General features: G+C 39.3%; 1 protein-coding gene across 1 annotated transcript; it reads left to right on the top strand.

The window, feature by feature from the left end:
* Nucleotides 1–1,072: 1,072 nt before the first annotated feature.
* Nucleotides 1,073–25,131, top strand: LOC108545752 (UNC93-like protein). Its single transcript, XM_017897528.1, has 7 exons — nt 1,073–1,222; nt 9,928–10,594; nt 16,147–16,433; nt 20,924–21,149; nt 22,385–22,544; nt 22,604–22,871; nt 23,149–25,131. The coding sequence occupies exons 2-7, from the start codon at nt 10,335–10,337 to the stop codon at nt 23,418–23,420; spliced, it is 1,473 nt and encodes a 490-aa protein (XP_017753017.1). The 5' UTR covers nt 1,073–1,222; nt 9,928–10,334; the 3' UTR covers nt 23,421–25,131.
* The last annotated feature ends 1,708 nt before the right edge of the window (nt 25,132–26,839 follow it).

Genomic DNA, 26,839 nt, shown 5'->3' with positions numbered 1-26,839 from the left:
TGGAAATCAGTCTCTTATGATCAATAAAGACGATTAACCGCACGAATTGGCCTTGTCACGGTCATTTAGATTTCGCTTTGATAACGCGGGATTATTCAGCTGTAAAAATAGAGAAATATAATTTCCATTTTGTCGTTTGTTATCAGCCGCGTAGCGTGGAAAACGTGTGCGATGGGTAATTCCCAGAAGTCAATTTTATATCGTCGAAACTGCGTTAATCGGGTTCGATCCTGGCATCCGAGCGCGGAATAAACAATTGGCAACTGGACACCGGTCTCCTGAGAATCGAAATGTTCCACGTGTATTAATTTTGAACGGTGGCTATCGGTATCCGATATTTTCCTTTCTTTTCGGGACAGTATAATTTTCGGACTATTAGCTGACACGATCGTCAGAAATTTCTTTTCCTTTAATACCAATTATCAGAAATTCTCCTAAAGCCTCGAAACAAGTTACGAAATTATGCTCTGGTCACGGAACACTGGTCGATAGCTATTGCTGCATTGACACAAAATAATCGTACTAATAAAAATTTGTAATGATAATTTTAACGATTTTAAGCATCGTGAGAAAGCACAGACGATTTTTACGCAAATGAAAACAATTTCCAGCAAGAATCTTGTATACATGTATATATACAACATAATGACTCTATTTGATCTCATCCTACTTTACCACAGGAAACGTAACACTATCCGACTTCGCTAATTCCCACTACTATCTTCCATCACATCTTAACCTACAATCCACGTATTCCTAACCTAAATTTATCACTATCGAATCTCGTTGGAAATCTGCTCGTCTGAGACTTACCAGTCCGAGCTCTTCCGGTTCCCTTACCGAGACGCGTCTTCCTCGACTCCTCGCAGAAACGAGAAAAGATGGCGGAACAGGAGCGAGACGTAAACGACGTGCGTTTGGAATACAGATAGCCACATTCGCCTCGATAAGCATCGAGGGATCCCTACTCAAATAGCTGTTCCCGCGTTGTGAAAAGACACCGAGGTGGGGCGGAACAGGATGAAGGTTTGACCGCGAGGTTTCGAGTTCGATCAGTGTTATTTCACTCGTTGCGCACCTACGAGCGATTCGCGACGAGATTTCGGGCAACCAGGTGGGGACAATCCGGAGGAAGTCAGCCGTGTAAAGTGTTGTCGGCAGCCATCGAGCCCTTTTGCTCGCGATCGTCCAGCGGAAAAGGAAACCGTGCATCACGTCAGAGGTGAGACTCATATCCGGTGGAGGGGCCTCGAAAACCGTGACGAAGCAAAAGTAGCCCTAGAAACTGTCAAATTATAACTCGACCGGTTGAAAGCGTGATTTTGAAACATTACCGGTGATTCGCTGCGAGAGAGCTCATATTTCTCTTTTTCCACAATTTCGTTTCGGTCCCATTCGATATTTAATTTCACGAATCCCTCTGCTGTTGGGTTGTACGAGCCCTTTTTCTCTGTCGATGAAATCTGGTAGGCTTCGTGGCTTAATTATTCCGTAATTAACGGGAACATTGTATCAAATGCTAAAAATGTGGGACGCATTAGTACGAATTCATTTTATGTTCTAGAACGTAATTGATTTTATCGTACATCGATGATTACTTCGTATTGCTAATTGTGATATTTGATACGTGATTATTGAAATTGTTCCTGCTGGTGGGAGAATATAACGTGAGTTGAGAACATAGATCTGACTTGATTTTTCAAGATTCTCTGAGTAGAAGCTGGTAAACGCTGCATAATTACAGTCCCGCAATTAACAAACGTTTCGAAATACTGAATATGTAATTTATACACGAATAAATCCTTTTCTGTTTCAAAAGAAATCCTGCAGATGTAATATAATTATTTCGTAATTAACGATACGTAGTATGGCCCTTAGTTAAGAAAGCAGCGAGTACTCTTTTCTAAATACAACCCGGTAGATTTCGGGCTGCAATTACACCGTAATTAAGATAATATATTTCTAAGCACCAAAATTGCAATGCATGGAAGTTCGCACGCTCTCTCTGTGTCCCAATACTGGTGCATTCCATGACGCAATTATTCGTGATTAAATTAAAACGGAACTGCTTTATTTCTCAGTATCGCGTCGTAGATCTGACAATTTAAATTTTTCTAATTATTTAATAATTAGAAAAATTATTTAATAAATTGTTCGCAAAGTCTACCTCAATGTGTTCCGTACTCATGACTGAACAATGTAATTAACTACTCGTTCTACCGTATTTGTCATTAGCGTTTCCTCGTTACGCCGCGAGTACACGTTAATTGCGAGTTAGAATCCGTGTCAGTTGACTCTGTGATCGTTCCAATGGAGCCTATAAAAATGACGTTTTGATAAACATCGGAGACTCTCGCGGAATCTCGATAACGTCATTTGATCCTGGAAAGGAAAATCATTGAAAAATCTTCGCGAATGCATAATAAACGAATATGTTTAAAATAAAATTCTATCTTCTAGGAAGCTTCGTCTTACCGTATGAACATTATCGTAAATAGATTCAGAAACCTATTTTGGTGAGAGTGAATATATGAAGGATTATTACACGCGTGTGCATATTCAGATATCCATTTATAATTTCATAATCAATTTCGTAACGCTTCCTCATGAATAATTCTTGCAGAATCTTCGAGGAACTCGCGGATGAAAAATAAGGAAAAATTGGCACTCGCGAAATGTCAAGATTTCATATCTTGGAACAAGTCTGTTAATTATTCGTAACTGATTAATTATTCACGCGATTGTTGGTGGTTGGATATATTAGAAAGAATTATCGCAATTTCCGAGATCAATTAACTTTACGAACGACTATGTCGTTTTTCGAAGACGCGACGAGAAAATAATTAGGAGCTTTCATCAAACGACTTGACTCGAGGAAAATCACCGTGAAGAGTTCTTCGAATTTATTTCAATTAATTCGCAATATTTAGCGGCAATTAATTGAACGAGGAAAGGACCGTTGAAACGACAAACTGAGAGGAATTTTGTAATGGAGGAGCACTCGAAATCTGAACGAAATTCCGCGTCGCGCGGCAGGGTTGTAAATCTCCGCTTAAATCTTTGTTTACTGTTCATTAAAATATCCGAAATTCGGGGATGACCAGTTGCCGGGGATTAAAACATAAATCTGTTACGATCGTAGAAGCTTCTACGCAGCGTATCCGTGACGTTTCGTGCGGATTAAAATTTCGAAGTGTCACGATACCGAAACATTCCCCGAGCTCGAGATAAATCGAGGTGTTAAGTCGCTTCTCGTGGATCGACGTGATACAGCACTGTTCCCATAAGCGCCCAGATTTCTGTCCACTTCATCATTCGTTATTTTCACTAAATCCTAAAAACAAATTTCTGATTCACGAGATCTAATTTCTAGATGTCTGTAATTTAAAATATTTTAATTTACACTCACAACAGCAAATATTACGTAATTCTTGTACACTTGATTTTCCTGTTTTCATCTGACAGGTTTTCAAGTTCGTTCTATCTGACTTCACTTTTGATGCTTTTGAAATCTATACTTCTGATATAATAATGGAATGAATTACGTCGACACTATTTTTATCTCGTGTTGAGTACTTAACACTGATCCTCTATCTACGCCCGATTTTTCTTTTTCCATTTGACAGGTTTTTAAGTTCGTTCTATCTGACACCACGTTTGATGAACTTGAAATCTATACTTCTGATATAATAATGGAATGAATTACGTCGACACTATTTTTACCTCGTGTTGAGTACTTAACACTGACCCTGTATCTACGCCACAGCAGTACCATTCTGTCCCATTCGACGCAGTTCCATTTGCAAACATGACACTTGCAGCCAATGACGGAAATTGGCGTGACCTATCTTCACAATTGTGTTAGTGAAGGTAGACCATTACATTGTGGTCAATCAAACCTGCATTCCACCTATATAGAAACTCCTGACCTATGCACAGTACATACCCTGTGCACCATGGTCTACCGCCATGCACTGACTATTAAACGACACAAAAACATTTCCCAATCACAAAACGATTTCTCTAATTGCATACACTAAAACCAATATTGCTTTAAGTGACACATAAATTAAATTCAATCTTCAATTACGCGACTCTATGACCCGATTTCTGTTCCAAAGCAGCCAGTTGTTTCCTTCCAATCATTCGATTTGACTTTGTTCTTCTTTAAATCCCACTGTACAAATCTGGAGGAAAGCAGAGATCGCAGAGGATGATTCTAGGTATACCACAGATATATCGAATCGCGTGTGCAAGGATACCGTGTCTCGCCCAATTTCGAGCTCGGCCCGTTAAAGTTTCGCATCGATAGTCAGGGCCCAAACACGATAACTATGCAAATGCGCGAAAACGCTGCATGCAAATCGTATCGAAGAAGCCAGCACGCGGAACGCCACCGTTGCACCACGAGGAACCGAGTGAGACGAAGACGTAATAGGATCAACGACTAAGTTTCCTATAACTTTTCGAATAGCTTTTCTGTTTATTTGGAATCTGGTTATGTTAATTTTCAGCTATTTCAACGCACAGTATTCGTGTCCCTTTGGGTGAGGCAACGATCCTGGAGTCGGTCGTTAGTCAGAAATAATTAGTCCAATCTCACCGGATCAAACGATTTAACAACGTTTCTACTTCTGCGGAATATTAATGAGACGGTTCCTTGCGGGAATTCACTGGTTAATTAGTGCAGGGAGTTGGAATTACTTGGTTTATATTAACGCTGTATTTTACACAACACGATATTATTTAAGTGCGTTTTCTATAGGAGATTTCTATAAACCAAGTTCCTATAGATAAAGATTGAACGATTCTTCAGCTTCTTTACAGAAATGGATTAAAATTACAATTTTATTACTTCCTAATATTAGTAACTGCGATCAATAGCCCCTATATATAAAGAACAACATCTTGTATTCAATTGGCTTCACTTTCCTTATAAATTCTAACCTCAAATTGTGCCACTGTATGATATCAAATATGGCCAAATTAATCACTCACTTTGTATCGCTTCTATAAACAAAAATTGAACGATTCTTCAGTTTCTCTACAAAAATGGATTAAAGTTACATTTTTATTACTCCCTAATATTACTAACACCGATCAATAGCCCCTATATATAAAGAACATCTTGTATTCAATTGGCTTCACTTTCCTTCTAAATTCTAACCTCAAATTGTGCCACTGTGTGATAACAAATGTGGCCAAATTAATCACTCACTTTGTATTGCTTTTACAGGCAAAAATTGACCGATTCTTCAGCTTCTCTGCAAAAATGGATTAAAGTTACATTTTTATTACTCCCTAATATTACTAACACCGATCAATAGCCCCTATATATAAAGAACAACACCTTGTATTCAATTCGCTCCACTTTCCTTATAAATTCTAACCTCAAATTGTGCCATTGTGTAACATGAAATGTGGCCAAATTAATCACTCGCTTTGTATTGCTTTTACAGGCAAAAATTGACCGATTCTTCAGCTTCTCTGCAAAAATGGATTAAAGTTACATTTTTATTACTCCCTAATATCAGTAACACCGATCAATAGCCTCTATATATAAAGAACATCTTGTATTAAATTGTCTTCATTTCCGTTATAAATTCTAACCTCAAATTATGCCAGTGTGTAATATGAAATATGGCCAAATTAACAATTCACATTGTATTGCTTTTACAAGACTTAACCATCGAATGATTCTAACTGTACCACAATTAATTTCTTAATTTTTCCGAACTCGAATCTTCAAAATCTCATAACAAAGCATTCTTATAGTTCATCTAGCTGTCTTAATTTTTCTCAGTAATATCATACTCAAGAATTAATCTTAGTCCAATAAAGTATCTTCTGAAATTCAATCCGCAATAAGATTAATGACGCAAAAAATCGCGCATTCAATGAGTCAATCATTGAAGACGACTAATTTTCCGCAAGTGTACGCGCGAGCGTTAAAGTAATTCCACGTGAGTGTTCAACGTCTTTACGCTGGTTTCGCAATCGTGAGCTCGTGCATACGATTCATAGTAACCGGTTGCGACACTTTAATTGCGAGATCGTATGATAGTTAGGCGGTTTTCTGTCAAGGCGTGTGCCAATGGAATTGGAAATGTATCCAGTTCCAGAACGGACCTCGTGAAAGGAGCAAGGATACCGATCGCCAAGGACACATCGATCATGCGTGTTCGGACAATCGCGCGTCGCGATATCGATCAGACACGGTCGATACGATCATCTGTGCGTTTAGGATCGACGCGGTTAGATCCGCTACGCTCCACGCTTATTTCCATTTTTCTATACTTTTTTCTATTTGTTCTTTCTTTTTTGTGCCATGGCACGGCGTGGTATTGGTACTTCAAGGTCTGTTCTAATTTTCGTCGCATCAGTCGCGGTCTAATCTCGCCATTTTAGTGTCCCGCTATCTTAACTCACAGCCAGACACTGTTTAAACGGAAAAAAAGACGCGAATTTACCTCGAGTTAGATAAAGCTGCTTTATTGTCCAACGTCTCTTCCGTGTTTAAGTGTTTTTCGCGATTAACTGATTGTTACGCGCCGGGACAATCTCTTTTTACAATTTTCCCCACGTACTCCATATCGAAGGATGTATTTTTTAAGCACCGTGGACGTGGAGTAATCTCGTTAGCATTTTTATCCGTCATCTGTAAATGAAACGAGTTTCGTCAGACTCGAACGAAGAATTCGATGGAGCTAATAGAACGAGTCTTGCTTGAAATTATCTATTCATCGATTAAAGGAAATGTCAAGTATTATAGAATTTTTGTTCAAATTCAAGTCTCTGCTGCAATCGCTCACCTTGAAATCGCCATTTAGAATCACTTAAATCGCCTGGCTTGTCGGAATCGTTAAGGTCTCGATATAAACATACATATTCAAGAGATTCCATGTCGCAACAACGAAACGAACACACGTACCTGTCATAGAGATCTATCCCGAAGATTCGATATCTCGCATGTGATCGCGGTTATTAAATACGCGATATTCTATCGACTTTCGTCTCGCGTATAAATATTTGCTCTTCAATACCGATTCCTGAGTCGATAATCGGGTACCGAGCAGCGCTTGCTCTCGAAATTTTAATTAAATTTATGTTAAGTGGGTCACGATTAGGAATATCTCGAAAACTTCGCGAAGTTGACGCGACAAACTCTCGGAAGTCAATAAAGTCTTTGCACATTCGAAATTACTTGGAAAGCGCCGGAAGCGCGGAGAACGAGTGCATTATTCCTCACCGAGTTAACAACCCTCGGTTGTTTCGCAGGTTTCGTACTTCTTTCGATAAACCTCATTTTTCTCCGCCAACTTGCAGCACATTTTTCAACGTCTGCCTGCACTGCACTTTTAACATTCCATTCCCGATCTACTCTATCGATCATCAAACGGAAAATCGTAACTCACGAGTACTGCTCGATGAACATCTTACAAGAACTACCCTTAAAACGCGGAGAAGAATATCGCGTAAACGTCGAGCTGAGGGATGGTGTACTTGTTCCAACTAATTTTCTACTGCGAGATTTATGAGGCCAATGTTACGGAATATTCTCATATTTTCTTCTCATTTTTTCAAAGTACTGTACGCGAAAAAATTTTCCAGGGACTGTCAATTCCGTCCTTTTGCAAAGAAATCGCAATCTGGTTAATAACACAAGAAGTGGAAATAAGAGACGAATATCAAAATGAAAATCCAAATTCGGGGAAGTCCAAATTCGGAATTTCCAAATTCGGAATGCGAATTGTCGATTTTGTCCTTTCACAAGGATATCGCGTTCTGTTTAATTGTAGAAGAAGTGGGAATGAGAGACGAATATCGAAATGGAAATCCAAATTCGGGGAAGTCCAAATTCGGAATTTCCAAATTCGGAATACGAATTGTCGATTCTGTCATTTCGCAAGGAAATCGCGTTCTGTTTAATTGTAGAAGAAGTGGGAATGAGAGACGAATGCCAAAATGGAAATCCAAATTCGGGGAAGTCCAAATTCGGAATTTCCAAATTCGGGGTAGTCCAAATTCGGAATACGAATTGTCAATTCCGTCCTTTCGCAAGGAAATCGTGTTCTGTTTAATTAAAGAAGAAGTGGGAATAAGAAACGAACATCAAAATGGAAATACAAATTCGGGGAAGTCCAAACTCAGAATTTCCAAATTCGGAATGTCCAAATTCGGAATACGAATTGTCGATTCCGTCCTTTCGCAAGGAAATCGCGTTCTGTTTAATTAAAGAAAAAGTAGGAATAAGAGACGAACATCAAAATGGAAATGCAAATTCGGGGCAGTCCAAATTCGGAATGTCGAAATTCCGAATACCAATTCGATTGCATGTGTTTCAAGACACGATACACGTAATCGAAACAATCGTTTCCTATTTTCTCTCCCATGCATCTTATTTTGCATTGTGAACGTGAGTCACCATCGAATTGTTCGTGATTCAAAAACAAGTTTAAGTCGACTCCTACGCATTCCATCACGATTAAAATCACGGTCATCTATATAAAGCATCGGTAGATCGTGACACGCAATAAGATCGATAACATCGTTCATCTTCAATTTTAAATAATTCTCCTTGCCTCGTGGCTAGTCAACGAGTCTCAGCTTCGCTGCTAGCCACGTGGGGGCTTATTCGGCATTAGAGGTACCGTCTTAAACCTTTAAACCCTTTAAGCTCTGAACAACGCACAGCGTTAAACCCGTAATCTCTCCACCACCCAACACCTTTAATACCACAAAGAGACTTCGCCGTCTCGCAGGAGACTCCTGCATCTTTGCAGTGACAGACGGTGACGTGTGCAGTCATAGCAACGGAACTTGCCTCGGAACGAGAGTCACTCGATCATGCAACGAGATAAATTCACTCCGACACCATTCGCACGGAACATCGTTATTCCGACATGCTACCCTTCCTGGCCCGACACAAAGCTATATAACGTATGACCTGTCAATAGGACGTAAACAGGCTCGTTATCTTCCGGGTCAAACCCATCTCGCCCACCTAGTGTGTCATTATTGATAAATAATAGAACGCTATTGGTGGATAAAATTTACCTTAACGGTGGTACCAGCAGTAACGGGTCCTGTTTCGTGGATAATCGATCATTAAATTCGAATCTGTAGATATATATATCCTCGAATTTTGGATATAGAGAAAATTTTCGTCTTCGAAATTATTTTAAGAATTTATATTATAAAATGCTTCGAGACACCGAAGACGGACACAACAATATGAAAAGAATAATACGAACACTAAACTCGGAAAACTAATTTAACGCAGGAAATGAATACCAAAATAACGTAACTATAATACACGGAGACACACTATAATTCGATTCTCTCCAATACTGAACGACTCACGACCGTACTGGTCACGATCTATTTCTACGAGGACTTTTCAATGGGTTCTTCATTCAGGACTCTCCCTGTATCGTCAAAGGTCCTGTCTTCATGCTTTTCGCAAAGCTCGATGGCGTGCTTTTCCCAATAGCTAATTAGCTAATATGATTCAGCCCATTAGCGATTTGCTTCCATAAAAAGTATGTCATTTTCCGGATTACGATTACGATTTCTTCAACCTGCGTTTCACTTCCCCATAGAGACCACGCAACTTAGCTTTGCTACCGAAAATAGCCTTTCATAACGATATCTGTTTCCGTTTGCTTCTAGAAAATGTCAAAGAACGTTTTAAACGAAATAGTATGAGAAATAGTATGCTACAATACCTCTTTCGTTTCCCTCTAAGTTTTCAACTTCTCATTTTCCTGGAACTTTATTATTAACAGTCGGTAGACACTCACAAATCACAAAAGAAATTACACCAGCTATGGACCACCATGAACGATCTACCAGTATCCGATACACGCTTCTCAGCGGAGGAAGCACAATTACTAACCCGTGAGCGTCGTAAACGTTTGCTTGCAGGTGACTCGATAAAGGAACTTCGACTCCGCAAGAAACGACGATTATGCTATCTACCTTGGTCCCTGATGAAACTAGTCGATTGCACTCGATTTCCTGTACGTCGTGCCAGGATTGTTAGCCGATGGTCGCGCGAAAGCTCGAGGAGGATCATTGACAAGCGAGGAAGGCAGCTTTTCCGCGGGAGACTCGTGGTAATTTTTCAATCAAGCTGCCAATAAATTTCATCATGGGTCGTCGGACCCTCGGTGTATCGCTCGGCGCGTGACGTGTACCCTCTCGAAAGACGCATTCTTATGCGACCCGCGGACGTCGAACGATCCCATAACGCGTGTTTCCCCGTGAACTGATCGTGAAAACCGTCGCGACTCGATTCGAATCGGGACAGACAGTCGGTGGATTCGAGTGCCATGGAGAAGAAGGACCCAACGAGGCAGTTCGCGAACGTGCGAACGGAGAGGATCGAGATCAGGCCATCGGAGCGATGGCGTATCTTGAGGAACGTTTTGGTGATCGGACTGGCGTTCATGGTGAACTTCACGGCGTTCATGGGTGCCACGAACTTGCAGAGCTCTATCAACGCGGATGGGTCGCTTGGTACCTTCACGCTGGCGTCCATTTATGGCAGTTTGATTTTTAGCAATATTTTCCTGCCGCCTTTAATCATAAGGTAAGACGACTTACGATTGCTTTTAAGTGTGAACGAGTGTTAAGAGTAATTCCAGATAGTTGGGAAATATATCATTTGATTAGATGGATAGTAGCTTTGATATCCTTGATTGAATTTATTTCTAGACGACGAGGTTAGAGCGAGTATAACTCACCTGCTTTTAATTAGCCTCGGTGGAAAATTCAGAGATCGCATGCGAAGATCACGCAGCACGTATGAAGCTTCGAAATCCTGTCTAATTTAGCCTCCATTATTATCCCTGGTCATATTTATGGAATGAGAAGAGAACGAATAAAAATCGACTTATTCTGCTCGCCCTTTGATCATATTTAATTCTCCGTAGTCCCTCTCGACACGACGAGAAGCTTCGAATTTATTAAATACTCGGTTAAAATTCATCTCGAAAGATTCGATGAAAATGACAGACGGGGCTGAAATATAAAGCACCGTGGAAGGTACTTCATCACTGCAGGAGCGTTCGATAACAACTTTTAATATAATTCTCGAGAAAAGAAATGTTCCTAAGCCGGGCTGGAAACGTTTATTGCGTGTAAAGCTTCCGTAAATACGAGGATTCTATCAACATTCAATAAAGTCTCCGGGAAAGGGGACGTTGAATCAATAAAGGGAGAGTAATTAAAAATTATCGACCAACCGTCACGTTGGCTACAATGTCCACACCTCTGAGAGTCTACAAGAACGATCTTGAAGCGTCGCGATTAGGATTAGGATTATAATTTCTAGCGAACATCCGGGCTACCTAATCGAACCAATCGTTAGAGATACTCGGATACCAAAGAAATAAAAATTTTATATCTACTCCAGAGAAAAAGAAAAAGAAAAAGGAAAAGAAAAGGAAAAATATACATCCCATTACAAATTTCATTTGCACAATTTTCTTAGATTCGCCTTTACAATTAATCCTAATCTCACCTAGAAAAAAAGAAGAAAAGGAAAAGAAAAGGAGAAATATATATACTATTACAGATTTCATTTGCACAATTTTCCTAGATTCGCCTTTACAATTAATCCTAGTCTCGCCTAGGAAAGAAAAGGAAAAATGGAAAAGAAAGAGAAAAAGAAAAAGAAAAGGAAAAGGAAAAGGAAAAATATACATCCCATTACAAATTTCATTTGCACAATTTTCTTAGATTCGCCTTTACAATTAATCCTAATCTCACCTAGAAAAGAAGAAGAAAAGGAAAAAGAAAAAGAGAAAAGAAAAAGAAAAGGAGGAATATATATACTATTACAGATTTCATTTGCACAATTTTCCTAGATTCGCCTTTACAATTAATCCTAATCTCACCTAGAAAAGAAGAAGAAAAGTAAAGAGAAAATGAAAAAAGAAAAAGAAAAAGGGAGAAGAAAAAGAAAAGGAGAAATATATATACTATTACAGATTTCATTTGCACAATTTTCCTAGATTCGCCTTTACAATTAATCCTAATCTCACCTAGAAAAGAAGAGAAAAAGGAAAAAGAAAAAGAAAAAAGAAAAAGAAAAGGAAAAGAAAAATATACATACCATTACACATTTCATTTGCACAATTTTCCTAGATTCGCCTTTACAATTAATCCTAATCTCACCTAAAAAAGAAGAAGAAAAGGAAAAAGAAAAAGAAAAGGAAAAGAAAAATATACATACCATTACACATTTCATTTGCACAATTTTCCTAGACTCGCCTTTACAATTAATCCTAATCTCGCCTTTATAATTAGTCCTAGTCTCGCTTTTACAATTAGTCGTAGACACGATCCTCGACGCACGACGTGGACGCGGTTAGGTTCGAATGGCTCCAGCCCGACGGCCATAACTTTATCGCTGTCTGGCCTCGCGATGGATCTAAAAATTACGACGCATTTAAAGCACACCGCGAATTACAGCGACGTTTTTCCGCCCTACGCTTCGGCATTGTAGACGAGCACACGTGACTCGTTTACTTTAAAAGGGTCAAGAGTCGCATGAGCGTTCATCCTTTGTGCTTTCCAGTGTGCCGCGTTATGTTGCGTTCGCAGGCCGGGAATAAAACGGAAGGGTGACGTAAAGTAGGTACGGGTGGGTCGCGTAAACTAGGATAGGGTGGTTTACTCTTTCCGTTATTTTCTCCCGCGAGAAAGAGGGAGAGAGAGAGACGGTGAAGCGAGAAAATCGAGATTTCGAATCGCACGACGATTCGAGAGGTCGTCGGAAAAATTCAAGAATCTTGTCGTCGATTTACGGGACGTAAGCAGTTTCCCGATGAAACTGGCCTCGACGGTTGCACCATCGACGTAGTAAACTTTATTATCGTGGTTTACCGTCCATGAAATTTTCACCCCTGCTCGTCGTCAGTCTCCTGGATCGTTTGACATAATCTACCTCGCGCGTCGAAACCGAATCTATTAACATTGCTACCGTTTCTTCTTTTCTGTTCTTTCACTGAATGACAGATGTCACACGGTGTTATGGAATTTTGGTAATGGTACTCGAGGTACCACTTTTTCTCCTATTGCCTTTCTTTGAATGGTACCTCTTGGGCATACTGTGGAATAATGTTAGTTACGAAAGTGCATACTCGATGAAAGAATTAGTAATATAATTGTAGAGACTATGGTGGTGGTAAATAATAGTATCCTATTTATTAATTAATAATATAATGAATTGAGAATGTGTGGTTACGATGAAGTCTACGAATATAGATAGATCAACTATTACAACTACAACTAAAACTAAGGATTACAGCTTGATTCTACAACACAAATACAACTAAACGTCTAACTTATACTTCTTCCTATAGAACTACGTTCGAATGACTCCTCAAAAGCTGTCCCAACATAACTGTCCGCGAATCATTTTTGCCTTTTTATATATATTCCTCAAAAGCCTCTCCCAACATGACCAAATATGCTAAGGGCCTGATGCATCGCCGGGGTTTTTCCGACCGAACTGGCCCTCGAACCCTCGGCGACCTTCCAAACTAAAGTCACCTATACACGAGGTGGAAATTCTGCGATACTACATAATAGAATTCTTTTCTTTCCTCGATGTTCTTCTTCCCTCCTTCGTCAAAAATCTCTGTGAGACGTAGTCATATCAGCTTTTCTGTATTTCCACAACTTTTTGAATATTGACGCGACCCTGAGCTTCTTCCTGTATTTCCTTCCTTGTTCAGTTCATCGTCAACATCCATCGTGTGACATCATACAGAGTAATAATTCTTATAGTGATAAATATAGTTCCGTTTCTGTCTGCAAAAGCCTTGTATTTCTTACATTAAATATGAAAGATGATCTTGCTGTTCTTATATGAGTAAGATTAAAGATTCGTTCAGCTGGAGATTAATGCTTAATCTCATCTGAGAGTTTGATACCCCTGACGAGTATATTTATAGTCGCGTGATAACGGAAAAAGTCGGTATAAACAAATTCCACTTCGAATTTATCTACCTTTTCAAAGTTCTCTGCAGAGATCTTTTTCCGAAAATATTTGGTGGGTGTAAACCGATTAAAATACGAAGTTTAAATTTTATTTTATTCTGCAAGCTATCGGTAACCTCGTGAAATATTATTTTTGAATTAATGCAACAGTAAAGTAAAGAAATATGAAGATACAATAATCACATATGTGTGGGATTGGAATAAGTACGGCCCTGGAAGAAGGTTAAGTGTGTTTGGGCTTAGAACGAAAGAGATCGCGTGCAAGAGGATGGAATGTAAAGGATGTTTATGATAGAGTCGAATGCGATAAACGAGTGAAAGTTAATGAATGCACCTGACTGTTTAGAATACGTGACCGATCGATTGAGAAGAGAGAACGTGGGTATAGATGAGGACAGAGTGAATGCTTAAATAAGGGTGCAAGGGCGCGGGAAAACCAGTCCTTCACGGATCTCTAGATAGTGTTTAAGAAGTAAAAGTCGAGCGTACCCGTAGCGGGTCTCTAGTTTCGTAGCCGATAATATAAGTATAAGTTTATTGTATTTGAAGAGGTAGTAAAGCAACATTACTTTAGCCCATCCACCCACCCCGATCCTACATATGTATAAATTAATTTTCTCACTTCACAAAATGTTACTCACCGTCTCGTATAATCCCTTGGCTTGCCAGTGCCGATGGCGCGTGCCGTAATCAACAGCAGGGTCGGTCACACGTTCGAACGCGACGAAGAATAACACGCAACTGAGAGGAAGATATCAGCGAAAACTAATCACGAGCCTGTTCGAGCCGGACAATGTTTACGAACTGTCTACGAACCTCTCACTACGTCGTGTTTGGCTCGAATCCTTTACCATAAGTCTCACACGATATTATATGCTAAAGGGATTAATTTTCTAAGTATACATGAGAAGAAATGTATGACAGTTGACAGTTTGTTAATAATTAACAACAGCAGCGCTTAGAATAAATTAAAATAAGAGAAGAGTCATGAAAAATAAATGATCTAAGTTTCTAATAACTTCATCACTCAGTTCAAGCTACCCTAATGACACTTGACAGTTTTCTGGACTGTCTCTCTTACTATTACGATTTATCTAGTAACTGATCACCTCCAATGCTATTTATTTATCAACCCAAGTACTTCACCTCTTGTCCAAGATTAAATATTACCAACTCGACAGGTCTTCGACATCATCAAAGGTACCCTAATGGACCTAGTATCTTTCCCTTGTCTGCTCGAACCTGCTTCTACAAACTTTAGTAAGCAAATGGGTCACTAAATTTTGCACAAAGTACCATGCTAGGTTAGATTACACGCTACATCCAATACCCCAAATTTGGTTCATGGAATCCTACTTAAAATATCGATTCCTGCGTTTGTTGTAGAAAAATAATACGCTAGCTCCTTCTAGCCCTACAATTTCATCCTCGAAGCGAATTTAACACAATACTCGATCACATACACGTGGTATCGTAGGTTTAAGGACTCTACACGCAGAAGGGTATAAAAGAGGAAAATAATGACAGTGAGTGGACACGAAAACGACGAAAACGTCCATCGACGAAGAATTCACAATATATCTGCGATATTTTCAGCGACCTAAGGGGTGGGGAGACCCTTTCTAACCATTTTAATCCTGCAAACGTTGTATAACGTCATACTATAACATGATTGCTGGACTGCGAACGTGATGAAACGTCTATAGATTTCAAAGCTGTTAGAGCTGACCCGAACGTAATCCAACTGCTCTAACTAACCCTGTCCTGTCATCTCTTACGATAAGAAAGAAATTTTACTCAATTTGTTAAATTAATTCAGCGTTTGCTACTCTCTTCGTAACTCAGGAGTGAAAAGGTTAACGGAAATTTGAGAAAACGAGGGACCATTCGTCGTGTGAAGCTTTTGGTAGCGAGAGGCTGAAAGAAGTAGTTAGAAGAGTTGTTAGAAGTTGCTCCTCTTTTTACACGTACATCGCTATTCAACCAACCTCTTCCTTTATGTAACCTTACGTTTAATACGCATTGTTACTATGTACATACCTGGGAACACAGGGACGTTGTTAAAAAGATGCGACAAATGGGTCAGAGTTTAGATGACAGGCGTAAAATGACATCTCGCTTATCTCGTTACAGCTGGCTGGGCTGTAAATGGACCATATCCCTGGCCATACTGACTTACGTGCCATTCATGGCGGCCCAGTTGTACCCAAAATTCTACACCATGATACCAGCTGGCCTGCTGGTCGGCATTGGCGCCGGACCACTTTGGTGCGCCAAGTGCACCTATTTAGTGGTCGTCGCGGAAGCATACTCCACTTTATCAGATGTCCCCATGGGTGTCCTGGTCACGAGGTTCTTCGGCCTGTTTTTCATGTTCTATCAGATGGCGCAGGTCTGGGGGAACCTGATGTCCTCGGCAGGTGCGTATAATCGTGGCGTTTCTTCGCCGGAAATGAAGATCCTTTTGCGTTCCTCTTGGTCAAGTTTCTTGACAGCGCAAACCTACAACGAGAACGTATGTTCATCATCTTATACTTTACACGACACGATGACATGGCAGAAATAGTGGCAGGTGGAACAGGGTGTATATTAATGATGGGGAATATTAAATTCGACAAAGTAAATTATGAAATAAAAATTCTTGACAGGTTGACTATCGGTAGAAATGTACGGAGGGTGATTAAATGATCGCGCTGAATTTATTTACACACAGGAAGCAGTGGAAGAGAGAGAATAATGTCGTGTCATTCGAGGTTTCGGTGCTAGGAAAGATGGGTTTGGAAATTTGCCAGGTATCTGTGTACGAACTGCAAGTTTCGAGGTAAGAAATTTACCATAGGACGAATGATAAATGTTTTCGCTATCGCATGGGTGGAATCCCAGTCACCCATCTATTTACATACTTTCTTATTGCGAGGGGTGTGGCGAGGGTGACACGAAGGAACGCGGGTCAAAAAGTCAAAAGCGTCTTGTCTCGAGAAAGGTTCATTTCGCAACGTGTTCTCTGCTTAACTGCTCGAGGGTCTGTACTACTAATGACTGTGCTAATGACAGTCCTCACGCGTGGAGGCTTCGCCCTTTAGGGGCTCTTTATTCTTGATTATTCATGGAACTATCGAGGGTTTATGCGAGCACGGTGTCATCGCGATCATTTTGACAGCGACCAATGACCATTGGACGGTGACTGCTGAGGGCTCGTCTGTCAGTGACCGGCAGTTAATTTCTATTAAAAACGAGCCAATAAAGTAAAATTTCTACAATACGTGTGATACAGTCACGAAGTAAGCTCTAATCCTTTTTCCTTTTATAAATATTATAAATATATCATATTTTATAATATAACAGCTTATATTTAGAAAAATATTCTGTTCACGAGTCAGACTCGTCAATAATACGGGAAGGGGTTAACACTTCAACTGCCACGTTGGTCATATAAAACCGGCCATGGTTTCCCCTGTGACGCCCACGGTGGTCATCGCTAACCGGAGCTCTTGAGCCACTTCTATACTACAATTGTAAAAATTGAAGGAAAATTGACAGTTGGTGCATTGTGAATATAAGCGCTAATTAGAAGACACTTTAAAATAAAAAGTGCCACATTGAACAATTAAAAATTTCTATTAGAACATCGATCAAAAAAGTATTAGAACAATTCGGCGTGGTAGTCAAAGAGTTAATAAACAGCGTGTTGTTCAAAAGGTAGTGAAACTGGCAAATTATTTCGATAATCAATAACGAGAAAGCGAATAGCAGCGAATGAAGAACGGTATTCTCCTCTGGATCTCTCAAATCTAGATCATCCTCAGATCTAACCCGTCCAATAGTGAAACTCGACTAGTGAAATTGTTATTCTCCTTCCTTCGACTACTACGATATCGAAAATTTTGTAAATATTGCTACTTACGTAGATTAAATGTCTCTTCTATTTTCGTCATCGCCAATCAATGATGATCATCCCAGTGCCACCGGTAAATTGAATACAGGCCACGAGTACAGTTCCATGCAACAGTGAACGTATCAATCATTCGCAGAATCGTGGGATAAAGTTATAAAAATTCGTGCCAAACTTCGGACAGCGGGATCTCAGCGACGAAATCTAGAACACGTTAAATTAAAACGAATGGCATTCACAGAAAAAGTTTCGTTTCACTTAGGAGAAGTCATTAGCGGCTCTAATCCTTCTTGGTTGCCCAGAAAACCCTTTGAGACGAATGCAGCCATAACTTCCTCGCTTCGCCTTCATTTTCTCCATTTTTCTTCTCCGCTTCCGGTTCACCTAAAAATAAAAATCCAATATTAGAATATAACCAAAACATCGGTAAACCGAGTATAAACGACCAAAGTAGATTGCAGACGTATCAATATCCCTTATTAACCCTTTGCACTCGATAGTCGCCCTTCAGTCACCATTTCATAAAATTTGGAAGATCGATATTAATTAATATATCAAATTTAATCTAACGTAACAGTGTGCGAGGTATCGAAATCAAATAAATCTACAATTCTTTATTTACTGCTCAAAAAAGTATCGTCAGTGTCTTAGTAGAGAATCTTTGAATTTCTACTCTTCTCTTGCCAAAAAATCGTCGAGTGAAAGGGTTAAAATTCTTCAAAACGTATTAATTTCCTGAACTTATTTGACTGTCTATTAGTCCGTGGAAATTTCGCGGATTGATCGATAAAGTAGCAAAATGAAGATACGCAAAACCGCAGGTGTCACGCGGCAAATAAAATGGAAACGCGTGGAAGAGCAGCGGCAAAATACCCGTGTCACACTCGATATCCGGCAACTCTGTTTGAACAGATACAACACCCCGACAATTTTACCCATCCCTCTCATTTCTCGAGATCGTAAAATCGAAAAATAAACGATCGAACATATGGGAGTATCGGAAAGCAAGCTACCCGGTTCCTTTTCCACCACGCTCAACGTGTATCGCTTCGTTTCTCGTCGAATCCCGTGAGAGACCGAGCTTATTCACGAGTCTTCCGACTCTAGATGCCGGAGAACACGAGGGCCCTGAAACTTTCAACGTTCCGACCGATACAGCGACTCTGGGAATCGCGAAAGCACTATACATTACGACGCCAAGCCGCAAACCGAAAGTACCGGATGAAAAATAAAAAGAGAGGAAGGCGAAACGAAGCGGGAGGAAAGAAAATGACAGGAAATCGCTCGCGATTTATGAAGGGTGGAGAGGTCGTGCTCGTTACAAGGAACCGCGGGTTGGAGGGTGCAATAGAAATCGGGTCAGCGATTTTTCCTTGTCGAAAAATGGGATTTCCCCGACAAGGCGAGATAAAGCACGGTCGATTCACCTGCGAAGGAGGATAGAGAGATCGAAAGATCCGGTTGCTGGATCCTTATTTGCGGAACGGCTGTAGTAACGGCTGCAGTAATGGCCGAACTGTGCAGAACTGGTCGACAGATTTCGTCGGTCGTCGTTCCGATATCACCGTCGTCTACGAATTTTTCCAACAATTCGCGCGGAAAGGATTGTTCGTGACCTTGGGAAACTTTCGGGCTGGGTAAACTTAAGGTGATATACCAATAATCGTTGAAATACCGATTTCGAAGTGGTAAGAGAGCTTGTGGTGAGAGAGTGGATAATAGTAGGGATGTACAGAAATTGGATGATCCGCGAATAGATTAATACAATGGATGTAGTACTGTTTAGATTGCTATACTCGGTATTCTATTTTCAATTGTCAATATCCACAGCGATAATTGATCTGTCCATTGATCATTCTAGAATTGGAATATAACTTGGATGATCATAGAATAGGTTAACCCTTTGCACTCGACGACATTTTCGTTACATTCCGTTAGGTTAAAATAGTAATTCGAAGACGATATTTTTAAAATGGTAAATGAGAAATCATATGCAAATTAAGACGTAGAATTATTTTTCTTCGACATTCCACGCATCGTTAGATAATTTGAAATTTGATGTATTAATTAACGTCGATCTTTAGAATCTGATTAAATGGTGACTGAGAGTCACCTCTCGAGTGCAAAGGGTTGATACAGCGACTGCAGTACTGCGTTGATGGCTATACTCAGTACTGTATTGTAAATTGTTAATGTCTCCAGGTATAATTGATTTATCCTTTGATCGTTCTAGAATTGCTATAGAATTTAAATCATCGGTGAACAGATTAACCCAACGGCTACAGTACAGGGTGTAGAATTTGTCGAATCGAACTTGGGACGCGATGACAATCGCAATGGTGTATTTTAATTTGATGATGTTCTTGAATATGGATCATGTGTTGAATTTTTGAAGATCGATTGGTATATTATTATTATTATTATTTATTAATTTCGACCTCACGGGGCAAGAAATGGACTTGGTTTACAATTATCCGGATTCTCTCACGCCCTACCATATTGTTTACATCTATTATAATGTTTAAACGTTTGCACATTCTTTCTCTACACTTTTCAGCCATTTTACTATCCCCTCGTTCCCGATCGATTGGTGTGTAAGAGAATTATTTACTTCATATGTGAGGTGCAATAACGATATACATATACACCACACGACGGTATAATAATAATTAATAATAATATTAAAATTGAATGTATGTTTTTGGTTATTTTTAGAATAATATATACGATAATAGAAAATTGTTTTTAATCTTGCTATTTTTTTTTCTTTTGATTTCATTTTAAAAATTTAGGAATTGAAAATTTAGTAATTGATTGGGGAAGAAGCTGAGGAGGATCATGGTGGAATTTTTGTGGAATTAATATGTTAATGATTTTAATTCATTGGATATTAGTACGTTGACACGAATTTTAATGAGATGCAAACGCGAAATGTGGATTTTGAAGCTGGGACGATTAATGTCAATTTGTTAAATACGGTTTCTGGAACATTCTAGAACTTCTGGTTTATGATCATAGTTCTATCATATGGAATCGACACGGTGCCAACAAATACTACGTTGAATAGTAGCATTGTGGCGGAAACGTGCGGTGCCAAATTCTGCGGCGCGAGTTCCAACACCACCGACAGCCCCAACTTGGAACGACCACCAGAGGAAAGGATTCATCTAATTTTCGGAATCTATTTGTGCTGTACGGTAGTAGCCTCGTTAATTGTCGCATTTGGAGTTGACTCACTCACAAGGTAACTATGTCTATTCGTTATATTAACCATAACCCACGTGATCTCTATTTACATAAAATTAATTGGTACTTCGTTAAACGACGTTTGTATAGTACAAAGTTTACGGTTTATCAAATTTTCCAATTTTTAAATATTTAATTTTTATTTTTTACTTTTTTTGTATCTTTAAATTAACGAATATTTAAATTTTAGAATTTTCAAATCCTCGAATTTCCAAATTTCCAATTTTCCAAATCCCAGATTTTTAAATATTTGACTCAACTTCTAAGATTCCAAATTTTTTAATTTTCGAATTCTCAAACGCTGGGATTTAAATATTTGAATTTCCAAGGTTCTGAATTTTCAAATTTTTTAATTTTCAAATCGCTGGTATTTAAATATGTGACTTTCCAAAGTTCCGAATTTTTAAATTTCCAGATTCAGAAATATCGAATTTCCTAGTTATCAACTATTGAATATTAAAACTCCCTTTTTCCACTTTTAAATCTCTCACTTAAATTTACACAAATCGACATTCGTCCTTAAGTTATTAAAATTAAGTGTTACGTCGTTTGTTATCCGACGGCGTTTCAAGCTCCCGGTTAGAAAAATTAATCTCATCGAAGAAATATTGAAAACCGATAATACCGATCGTGGATAAAATTTCAGCGCATCGAAACGTGAAAGTAAATGCAACGTACACCTTGTTTCACTTAGAAGAAAAAATCCAGCTCGCGTGTACAATCATATTTGCTTCACGTATTCATGCGCATCGTCTATCGACTATAAGCTGAGGTATACGAACATCAAAAGGAGTTGATATGATTCATGATCGACTTTCCAGCCATGCTGCAAAACGTATTGTTCGGCTTGTCATAAATCGTCCGTCTATTCCGATATATTCGCGAATCCGGAATTGATGAGGTATTAAGCTGCGGCAGGAGAACAATATTGTTTCCGTTTGAAGAATTACAACCGCTAACTCCTGCTATTAATCGGTACAATGCGCGAGGAGAGGTTTCGAATTTCGAACTGGCGGTATTTTTCATGAAAACGTGCATTAATATCACTTCAGACGATATCACGTGACTCCCCACCACACGACACATCGTCTGCAAATCTTGATCGAAGAATAGATAGAGAGGAAATAAATTCCGGAACTTCTAACCTCAAAAATGAAATAAAATAACTTTCTGGTATATTTTGATATACATCTTTAATTAAAAAATGACATCGCACATTTTCAATTCTCATAGGTACAAAAGGGATAGATCCGGATCAACAACGGGACAATCGGGATTTAAATTGTTGGCTGTAACCATAAAGTTATTGAAAGAAAGGAATCAAATACTCATACTGCCGATAACCATGTTCATTGGAGCTGAACAAGCATTTTTATTCGCCGATTATAACGCTGTAGGTATAGCAGATCGATTACGCAGTTTATCGATATACTCAAACGATTATTTCCATAGTCGTTCGTATCCTGTGCATGGGGAATAAGCAACATTGGTTACGTGATGGTCTGTTTCGGTGTAACTAACGCTATAGCTTCATTGGGTACCGGATCAGTAATGAAACTGACAGGCAGGAGGCCTTTGATGACATTCGCCTTTTGCCTTCATATGGGAATATTAGTCTTTCTATTGCGTTGGAAACCAACGCCTGAACAGAGTTCCATATTCTTTCTCATGTCTGGATTATGGGGTCTCTGTGACGCCATGTGGCTGGTACAAGTAAATGGTAAGGATTACGAAGATAATACGATATTAAATAATTAAATTTAAACATATTTTTAACAATCTGTCTTTAATGATTATTTACTGTCGATAAAAAGAATTCCTGCAAGCGGATATACTAGCTAACGACAAAACAGTATTCTCACTGATCTACAGAGAACAACACATCGATTGTCGATAACTGCGCTTTCTTTTCGAAATAAACGCATTCGTGTCTTTTTCTACGTTTGATATTAACGCAAAACACGCTCTGGTTGATACTATCCTTCTGCAATTTTTAGCTCTATCGGGGATACTGTTCTCGGGCAAAGAAGAAGCCGCCTTTTCCAACTTCCGGCTCTGGGAATCCACGGGTTCCGTGATCACGTACGCGTACAGTCCTTACCTCTGTACGCAAACGAAGCTTTACTTTCTGATGGGAATCCTATTCCTTGGAATGATCGGTTACGGCGTAATCGAGTGGACCTGGAAGACGGACAGGCCGATTCCTAAATCGAAACCAGAGTTCGAGCTGGTTACAAACGGCGAAGTAAACGACACGACGAAACTCTGAATCGACGGAGATATGTAACTGTCGATTATTTTCGGTCGATAAGTACGATCTCGAGTTAGATGACGTTGAGAGATAAGTCTCGTTTTGGTTGGTTCAAAACGTATTAATAATTTGCGATTCTTCCACGATCTTTGTTCCCGAGTTGAAGAGAAAATTGTACGAGTTACTTCGTCATTTAAAATTCGCTGTTTTATGTCATCGTTGGACAGTGATCGGTGAACTGAAGAAGAAAGAAACGAACTGAGTTTACTGTCGGCAATTCTTCGGATTATTTGAGAACGCTGAATAATAGGATTATCGTGTGAATAATATTATAATTGCGGTATACATATCGTATATATAGAAATCATACACAAATCAGATCGACATATCGAAAATTATATGTACAAGAAAGAGTTCGGTTGGAGGCGCAGTCAGGACCTTGAAGGTACGATCTTTGTGTGATTTGTACCACAATATATGTTTTTATTTTATTCTTGTGGACACCTACTAGATTTTACACAGATAGTTCGCTTAACCTCTAAAGATTCTTTTCTCTCCGTATCTCTTCATGTTTTTTTCTTTTTGTCATTTTTAAATACGTAGTTTAATGTTACATCGTGTTGTCTAGGTGCTAACATTCAAGCTAAAGCTACGGCTGCTTAATTTAATTGTATACTTAATGTGCTTAATTTCCTTTTCACTGTACGCGTGTGTCTCATGTACGTGAACGTATACGCGCACGTATACGCGTGTGTATACAATGCGTTCGTTTAGTAACGTGGCTTCGTACGTGTTTGTATGCGAGTGTGTATACCGGTTTGCATGGCTGTGTATGGGTGTATGTATATATGTACGTGTCTGTGTTAACGCGTTTTTCCTCTCTCGCAGTGTGTTCCGTTATGCTCATCGTTTATTGTGCTGTCACGATCAATTGTCCCCCGTCTCTTGAGTTCGCGAAGACGATGGTATATTACAAGGTTATCTTCCGATGCGCGCGCACGGACCAAACGGATCTTCGCGGTTTCTCCTCGAATTTCACTCGAATAAATAATAACGAATCGCGACGTGGGATCAATTGATCCTGCATCCTTCGTCTTTTAGCGTCGTTCGATTGCTGATTGTATTTGTGGATCGTGTGCTAGCTTAACCCTCGTTTATGTACAATTCAAGTTTTGCAGTTCAGTTATATACTTTATAAAACGTAGTAGGAACTTTGGTTTCGCTGGGCAATGTTTCAAGAGCAGTTTCCTCTTTTTCGTTCTCGCCATGAAATTTTTCTCTTTTGTTTTTCTCGTTTTATTTCATTTTTATTTCTATTTTTATATATATATATTTTTTTCCTTTTTTCGTTTCTTATTCCGGAGTAGTTATTTTAGTTTTTCCTCTTTGTTTCGTCGTTTCGAACGATTTCGTATTTACTTCGGTAGGTTTGAAAGCACGATTAATTTTATCGCCTACGGCCAGTGCGCTCCTCATTTTTTGGATTCCATCGAGACGTTTCAAAATTCGGCCGGAAACTGCTATAAAACATTCGCCCGTGGATCTATCTTCCTTAGAAATATGACACTCACGAATACAGTTCACGTTTTTTTTTTTTTTCTTTAATACTCATGTTAATATTTCCGTAATGACCTATTGAATATCAATTTTTTTTTTTCCACGAAGAAAATACACATGATTCGTAAATTTCTTTTCTCTCTCTCGTCAGCAGTATCTTTCTCGTTCACACTCTCCCTTGCTCTCTAGTATTTTTTTAATTTTACGTGTTTTTTTTTCTCTCTTATTCTCTCGTCAACATCCACCGCGCCATTCTCCCCCGATTTTTTTTTTTTTCTTTTTTATTTCCTCGTATAACAAAATTTAATAACCGGAATATCTCTGTACAAACGTTTTCATTCTTTTCTCTCTTTGTGCCACCCCTGTCCTTCGTCTTCTTCGTCGAAAAGAACAACATACATGCCCCCCCTCCCCATAATCAAAATTTTGAATTTTGAATCGTCACCATTCGTCCCAACCCCCACCCTCAACCGTGTACCCTTTTCCTCATTCTCACTCGTATAATACATAACTCTGTCTCTTTTCCTTCTCTATTTTTTCTTCCATTTTTTTTTCCCGACTGTTTTCCGTCTTTCCTGTATCTCCTATTGCCGCCATCTTTATGTGCTTCGTTTAGGAACAGATCACTTTGCTCGTATCTTTAAACGTATCCTAGAGAGTAAAATACCTTAAACGTACGCGTTTACCCCTTACAAATTTATTCATTTTAACCCTCCCAACCCCCCACCCCCCGGTTTTTTGTTCGCCGCCATATTTTCTTTCGATTCCTTTAACCGCGCATGCGTCCAGTTAGACAGTCAGTTAAATAGTCGGTTGAACGGTTAAATCGAACATGTCGGTCCGTCGTTTTCGTCCAATTGTCGCAGTCGGAGTCAAGGTCGTCGAGCTATTTCATAGCTATTACGATTATTTAAAGTACCATTATTTTTTTTTCTTTTTTTAGATTCTTACGATATTGCAGTCCCTAGGTGTCGCCTTAATATGTACACTCGCTACCCATTCGCGCTCCTAGCTACGCTCCTTGCAAGGATCTCGTGGTTTAATGATTAATCTGAATTAGCCCATTACAACGGCGGGGTATCGAAGTACATGTGTACCTGTATGCATGAACGATTTATGTATGTAGGTTTACGTGTGTGTATACGCGTGTGCGTGTGCGGTATGATCATTTCGTTTTGCTCGCTCGCGCAACGGTCGTGCGCGCAGTGTCGCGTATGTGTACCGAGAGTGTGTACGTATGCGTGTGTGAGTGTTATTATTACCTTTATTTTATTTTTATTTATTTTTTTTTATTTCCCTTTAATTATACTCGAGCTGAGAGATATTTAAGAAATCGTGTCGTACCATTATTCTGGGATGGGTTTAGTTTCGCCTACAGTATCGTTTATTACGGCAAGGAAGGAAAAATCGTCGAGAGAGATAACGATGTCGTTGGGCTGCGCGCGCAACGCGCGCCATCTTTGCGGTATATTATGTGTTACATTATTTTTTTTTTTCGCATTTTTCATTTAGAAACGACTATCCTGCCACTAGTTAGTTAGTTTAGACGAAAGAAAGAGAGCCCTTTCACTTGAAGCGGAACACATTCAAAAGTAAACGCTATTATCACTATCGATTAACCGGGGAATACATGAGAGATACTTTATCCTTGATGGATGGTCGATATTTAAGCTTCTCGTAGTGGTATTATAATTTATTTTATTTATTTACTTCCTCGATTCCCTTTCTCCACGCTCCTTCTCCCTCTTCTTTCTCTCTCTCCTTTCTTTCTCCTCGTTCGATCTTTTCTCACCGTTTCCTTCTCCCCCTATTTTTTTCCTCTTTTTCACTTTTTCACGAACCGTTCCTCTGGATGCGTTAAATACGAAGATTCGTCCGTG

This window comes from Eufriesea mexicana, unplaced genomic scaffold, assembly GCF_001483705.2.
Source record: "Eufriesea mexicana isolate 0111107269 unplaced genomic scaffold, ASM148370v2 scaffold507, whole genome shotgun sequence".
NCBI classification, from domain to species: domain Eukaryota; kingdom Metazoa; phylum Arthropoda; class Insecta; order Hymenoptera; family Apidae; genus Eufriesea; species Eufriesea mexicana.
This window is presented reverse-complemented; position numbering and strand designations above follow the sequence as displayed.